The sequence below is a fragment of the Oncorhynchus nerka genome, linkage group LG18 (genome assembly GCF_034236695.1).
Source record: "Oncorhynchus nerka isolate Pitt River linkage group LG18, Oner_Uvic_2.0, whole genome shotgun sequence".
NCBI classification, from domain to species: domain Eukaryota; kingdom Metazoa; phylum Chordata; class Actinopteri; order Salmoniformes; family Salmonidae; genus Oncorhynchus; species Oncorhynchus nerka.
In genome coordinates, this window is record NC_088413.1 from 69,349,823 (window position 1) to 69,357,036 (window position 7,214).

Genomic DNA, 7,214 nt, shown 5'->3' on the forward strand with positions numbered 1-7,214 from the left:
CCCGACCTGACAAGGTACAAATCTGTTGTTCTGTTCCTAGGCCATCATTGAAAATAAGAATTTGTTCTTAACTGACTTGCCTAGTTAAATAAAGGTTCAAAAAAAAACTCCTGCCCTCCTGCAGCATTTCATGAACATGGATGAAGATAAGCAGCACATGCAATAAAGCAGATTTGGGGACATGAACAAGGGGTGGGTCTCCTTTGACTGCCAGTTAGTATTATCCCAACACATGACTGCTATGAAATGTGGCATTTATGGATGACATCTTTAACTGTTAATACACAACAGGCACAAATAAAATAAAAGATAACCATGTGAGAAATGCTCAGTCAGTGCTCTCATTAGGGTTAGGTGGTGGGTTTTCATAGAACAAAGCGGAAGTGATCTTTCTGTTAACGACCTACAAGTTTGATGAAGACCTCTCAAACGCACAGATACTGGGGCAAAGCTAACCCATCTATAAACCACAGGAAAAGTCCTATTCACGGGCGTGGCCTATTGATGCAAAATAAATACCGAATTTATTGAACAGGTGCCACATTAATTGCAAAGCTCTTCTATTCCTCAATAGACATTCATTTTTTTTGTTATAAATTAAATGTAGAGCCATTGTTTTTATGATATAACTGTTTCCATTGAACTGTCCATGTTTTCCTGGCAAACTCTCGATATTGTCATCTGGGCCAAGATGTTCGTTTTTGAAATCGTTGATTGTAAACTAATGGTCAAAGGAGATGTCCCAAGTAAACAAAGCAGCTAATACCGATTATGCGGTTCTATTATCCAATAAAAACTAAGTGGCTATTGTTATATTCTGTACATAACAGCAACATCAGAACGGTGTACAATAAATGACGATTAGTAGCCTAATTGGAGAAAACAAGTTTCCACTTTCCTCTGTGTGAGAGCAATGCAGAACAAATGGCTCTAGTGCTTGATGAAAACGCCCAACCATTCGGAAAAAAGCCTACTGTGATAATATAGCATTTTGGCCAGTTAGTTTAGAGTATCTTTATAACCAACATAGGTACAACTAGGTCTAAGTAATGCATTATAACCTTCGACGTGTCCGGTGATGCTACCGAATGTGGACCTTGAAGTAGCCTATAGGCTTTGGAATTCACCACACCACTCACCTCCTCCAAAGCAGTCACGGTATTCCTACAGTGGGACATTCTAGTGGTGAAGTTTGATGCAGTTGGCGCTTTATAATCTTCATTTGTCTCCGCCATGAACTCGGACACTGTAATTTGGTCCGGCATACTTTATCCTTTTAGAAAATATATTGTATTCCTTCCTGTTAAACACCCGGGATTTAATTCGAAGTTTACGTTTACAATAATATAAAAGTCTGATCAAATGCTCTCATGTAAACCATTGCTAGATGTGTGTTATTCCCTTGTTCGCGCTCGAGCAGTCACACTGCAACAATGTTACGCGCCTGATTGTAACAGTCGCTGCGGTAGCCTTTTCGATTCCAGATGGCTCGCGGTCACTGCTCTTTCCCGTCAATTTGGCGGGTCCCACTCGACTTGCAGGGAAATCCAAAAATATTAAGCTTCTATGATTGTCTCTTCCGAACCTCAGATAAAAGCCTGTTAACTTCTTTCCAAGCGTGGGAAACAACGAGGCGTTCTAATGCAAGCTCAGAAATTGACAAAGGTGAAGGAGGGATTCAATGGATGTGCACGATCCAATGGAGATCCCCAGCTGGTCAATTTGACCCAATCAGAGGCGATGGAAGGCGTGGTCTCTGTCATCATTACAGCGGCATCCAGAGGTTTTTTTAAGGTAGATCAAAACTCATGAAATAGCCTATATAAATAATTCTGAATCTGTTTATTATTATGTTTCCATCAATTTTAAGATTAAACTGTGTCAGACAAAGATCTATTTTCTTAATTCCTACGCACATTAAACTACAGTTCATTTATTGTTTTGACCTACTTCAGTCATTTCCATTTTTGTCATTTATCAGATGCTCTTATCCAGAGCAATTTACAGGAGAAATTAAGTACCTATTGACAGGTTTTTCATCTAGTGGGCTCAGAGATTCAAACCAGTGACCTTTTGGTGAATGGCCCAACACTTAACCACTAGGCCAGTGGTTCCCAACCAGGTGTACTAGGTCCCCTGGGGGTACTTGGCCTATAAACAGGTGTAACAGTATAACTTTAGACCGTCCCCTCGCCCATACCCAGGCGCGAACCAGGGACCCTCTGCACACATCAACAACAGTCACCCACGACGCATCGCTCCACAAAAGCCGCAGCCCTTGCAGAGTAAGGGGAACTACTACTTCAAGGTCTCAGAGCAAGTGACGTCACCGATTGAAACGCTATTTAGCGCGCACCGCTAACTAAGCTAGCCGTTTCACATCCGTTACACTCACCCCCCTTTTGACCTTCCTCCTTTTCCGCAGCAACCAGTGATCCGGGTCACGGCACCAATGTAACAGTATAACTTTAGACCGTCCCCTCGCCCATACCCGGGCGCGAACCAGGGACCCTCTGCACACATCAACAACAGTCATCCACGAAGCATCGTTACCCATCGCTCCACAAAAGCCACAGCCCTTGCAGAGCAAGGGGAACTACTACTTCAAGGTCTCAGAGCAAGTGACGTCACCGATTGAAACGCTATTTAGCGCGCACCGCTAACTAAGCTAGCCGTTTCACATCCGTTACACAGGGAGTACTTGAGAAGACTCATGACACCATAGACCTACTGGTAAAATGCACGTGAGGGGGTACTTCAGAAGTACTCCAGGCAGGGCAAAATTCAGTTGGTGGTACAGTAACCCAAAAAAGGTTGGGAACCACTGCGCAAGGCTAGCTGCCACTTAAATGGACTATAAAATTAAATTAAATAATTATTAGCAACAGCTTGACATTCAAAGTCTTGGAAAGTCACTAGAGAGTGCATTATTAATTATTTTATGGTGCATTTGCAAAAGGGTTAGGCTATATCACCATATTTTCCATGCTGTTTGATGGCTAAAAATGTAGATACTTTTTATGTTTGAGGAAAACATGAGCTCTTTGAATACAGTGTTAAATACAGAACATGCATATTTAAGTCTTCATCAGAAGAGCCTTCTTTTGACGTTGCTACATCAAACAATCCTGCCTGTCATATGAGAAAATAGTAGTTTAAAAATATGTCCAATTCTCTCTCGTTTCATTATTATTTTATTGTAGAATGGATGATAACACTAACTCCCTGTAGCACTTGCTTTCTTCCTGTAGGGCTCCAGAGAGCAGGTAGACTTTGTAATGTAAAAGCCTTAATCCTGATTGACTCCTTCTGTCATTTCAGTAGGCCTAATTCACCAAGAGGAGAAGGATACGGATTGAGAGAGATGTAGAGAGAAGGAAAGACCAATAGAGAGACAGACAGACAGATAGGCAGGAAGGAGGACCGAGACAGAGACCTGAACACTTGGTTCTTATGACACGAGGATCACTTCCAGTTCACTTCCTCATCATGTTTCCTGCCTCATCTCTCTGTCCACCTTTGGTCATGGAGGGAAGGCAGGCTCCCATTTTAAGAAGCATTCATACAACTAATGTTAACACTGACAAGGAGTTTCTACTATGGCGATGCTAGCGTTGCACCCTGCTGCGTCGGAACAAAAGACTCATTAAAATTATAATTTAGTGGAGGATTACTATCTCTATCTCTGTGCACTCTACTAGAAAAGCATACACCAATTATATCTAGTCATATTAGTACTGCCATGATACAGTGAGCAGAGTATCCTCATGGGAGGAAACACTCACTTGTTTTTTTAGAAAGTACAGCCAGAAATAGATATTAAACTTCCATATTGCTTCCAAAACATTGTTGAGAAGTAAAAAAAAAAAAGAATAATAAAAAAAGTCTCTCCCACGCTGTAGTTTTCAGAGGGAGCTAGAAGGAGCGATTCACTCAGCTCCCAGTAGGCTTGTGTTTTTTCTGGGCTTTGTGATGAAGAATCTGCTGATGTTCCCTGGTTCATTCAACCTCGGCAGGGCCACCACCATTTATAAATAGAGACCCAGCGGCAGGCTGGGACCCTGGGCAGCTTTTAAATCACAACACTGGGCTGTGTTCAGTACCCCCAACACATTATTTTAGCTGGGCAACGCCTCTCAACATGCTGCTAAATGAACTAGTTGATAGTGTGGATGCTCGGGCTGACCCTCACTCCCAAATGAACATCTGCCAGCCAGAGTTACAGCACTGAGGCCAAAGGTAGCCACATCCCACCTTGATTATTAACATGTTTTCACATTGTTGCACATGGTCACACTCTGGGATGTGGTTGAAAGGATTATCATTATCATTATCATTGTTTTTTAGTTATGACATTTGTGTTTCTTTACGTTATATGTCATTGTTGTACTGTATGTGTGTCTATAGTTTTGTTCATGTTGTGTTAGTGTATGTAAGTTGTTTTGTCTGAAACGTTGTTCCCCCTGCTGCTTTTGGACCAGGTCTCCCTTGAATTTTATTTTTATCTCAATGAGAAAAACCTGTATAAACTGAAAATAAGATTGTTTATTCGTCAGTGGACATCCTCTGCCGGACAGAGAATAATCAAAATATCAGACGCAGTGAATATCAACTCGGAAAGCCAACTGTGTTTGTTACTGCAGATATCAATGCATGACATAAAGGTATTGGCACTGCGGGAGGAGAACTTCTTTCAAATTAGAATTTCAAATGCACCTAACACAAGTCCAACAATCCCTTGATTCTGCATTTCATTTGACGTAGAATATGCCAAACGGCTTTCTTCTTTCACAATAATCATACTACAGTGTAGAGATACATAATTCACGTTCATACGATATGGAGTATTACTTACACAGGATCCAGGATCCAAAGACAGTTGCAGACACAGAGGACAGTAGCCCAAAGCAGACATCATTCTGTATTAAAGGTCTCTTGGATGTTCATGATTACCATTATGTCCTACATTGCAAAGGCCGACCCATGGGGTGGGGATCTGGTACATTCCGTCTTCTGATTCTGGTCAGAGAAACCCCACACATCCAATTAAGTTTCATTGACTTGGCACTTCCTTGTTATGGGAAACTAACATCATGCCAAAGCAATGATCTAGATGGTTGTAATGTCACTTTTTCCTAATTCCACTGCCGGGGCTTTATTCCTTCGCAGGGTTGTGTAAGTAGCAGGTGAAAGAACCACGCAAATAATTTTCCACTTTCAAACAGGATTTGAGCAAGCTGATGTTCGATCTGAAGAATATAACATTCCAGTACGTGCTCTGATTTGGTATTGTCTCTTGTGGATTAACATGAAGAGGGCGCAATTGCCATAAATAAGAATGCCTAGCTACTCTGGCACAGTCAATTTTGTTGGCCTTTCCGAAATATGTTGTTTTGTGGGCACACTAAACCAATGCTTGTTAGACAAATGGACTGAATGCAGGCATGAATTGAATGGTCTCTCAGGCTCTTTTTGGTCTACAGTAGGACAATGGAACTATACTGAGGGAAATGGAAGATGGGGGAGGGGAGTGGTTCTCTGTAACAAGCCAATTCCTCTCTCACAATTGGAACAAATCCTCTTCTATGAGCTTTTTATAACTCACAGATGGTGGTGCATGAAATGTGATGTCATCGGCTCATCACTGTCAAATACTTTGCACCTTTCACTCTTGCCTGCTAGCTTCATCAACAGACCAGCTGGCATCTTCTTACTCATACTTATAACATGGACTGAATGCAGGCAATACCTCTTCTTATCATTGTCAATATTGTCATTACACTAACTGTGACGATAAGTAAATAAACAGAGATTGATATTTTGAAAGGTGAGTTGCAGTAGGACTCTTGTTGTCCAACCTTGAAAAGATCAAGGACATCAAGCTATTGATTTACCGCTTAAAAACACCCAATTAAAAGCATCTCTAAAGACCTGAACATTAGGAAGTGTGCAATAGACTACCAATGACATCTTCCTGGAGTAATGTCTAAATGGTATAGTCATTATGATTTCCCGAAGGATTAGTTCCCACAAGCACAGACACAGGCTTGGGTAGGCGACTTTCTAAACGTAATCCGTTACAGTTACTAGTTACCTGTCCAAAATTGTAATCAGTAATGCAACATTTGGTTTACCTAAACTCAATAATGTAATCTGATGACTTTCAGTTACTTTTGGATTACTTTCCCCTTAAGCGGCATGAGAAGACAAAAAAAAACATGCATTTGTTGTGTCATCATAGTGGTCTCTGACTTGTGGTCACACTTTCAGGTGGAACAATCTTAAACTTTATGCTTTTTTCAATGCTAAACTGAATGTTATTATGAAAAAGAAAGTTATCATTTATTTTTTCGCAAACATCCTTTCTGAATTGTTTGTAATATGATTACATTTAAACGATTACATGTAATCAAATACTCCCCAACCCTGCCCAGGCATATAGGGTGTCTCAGTCCTTTCATTTTGTCTGACAAGGAACATGCCAACCCTCCTCACCATCTCCTGGTCTCCACACCCCACCCCCACACCTCATCACGTCCTAACCCCCACCCAGGGAATCCTCTCACTCAATCGCAAACCCTGGAATGCAATCAACTAAGTAGCACCTGTTCCTTAGCTACAATACACTAAATAATATAGAAACACATTTGGAACAGTGATATATATTTGGTATACTGGTAGTGTTTCGGCAATAGATTTGGTAATTGTAACGCATCTGAAATGCTGACAGTATGATCAATAATACACATAGAGTTATGAAGCTGAAAAGGATTCATATAACCTTGCGTATGTCTCTGAATCATTATTTGCTGTTGCTTTATGGTTGTAAAACACAAACAAAGAGTAATTTTATTTGTCATTTATGGAAATCTCATATAGAGTTATTTGATGATTGACACCTTCTTGTCTTGCATGGGAACAGCTTGGGAACACATTTTTCATTCTGAGGTTGCATTTTATAAGCTGCAACTCAACATTCTTGACAGACGAGACCCATCGTTTATGAGATTAATAAATGGAGGCAGAGGGAGGTGGAAGGTACCTCCGTTCTCTCTCCGTATTAGTCCCGTTGTTGTCATTTGGATGGGGGCACTTTTACTCACTGAGTAATAGATCAGCGATGACAGGCAGTGGTGACAGGCACGTTGTGCCAGAGCACTCTAGTCTGCTCATGTAGCAGAGGATGCAATATAGCACATTCCTCTGTCCCACTT

At 41.1% G+C, this 7,214-nt stretch overlaps 1 protein-coding gene across 3 annotated transcripts in view; it reads right to left on the bottom strand.

The window, feature by feature from the left end:
• Positions 1-1,674, bottom strand: part of LOC115146512 (arf-GAP with SH3 domain, ANK repeat and PH domain-containing protein 2-like) — a 101,566-nt gene extending 99,892 nt beyond the window's left edge. For 2 of the 3 annotated variants that reach the window (XM_065004307.1, XM_065004304.1), the window contains exon 1: positions 1,140-1,673. In XM_065004307.1, coding sequence (XP_064860379.1) covers positions 1,140-1,265 — 126 coding nt within the window. In that variant the 5' untranslated portion in view covers positions 1,266-1,673. Of the gene's footprint in view, positions 1-1,139 lie in introns of all 3 variants that reach the window. The other variant, XM_065004306.1, reaches the window with a different exon arrangement.
• Between the last annotated feature and the right edge of the window lie 5,540 nt (positions 1,675-7,214).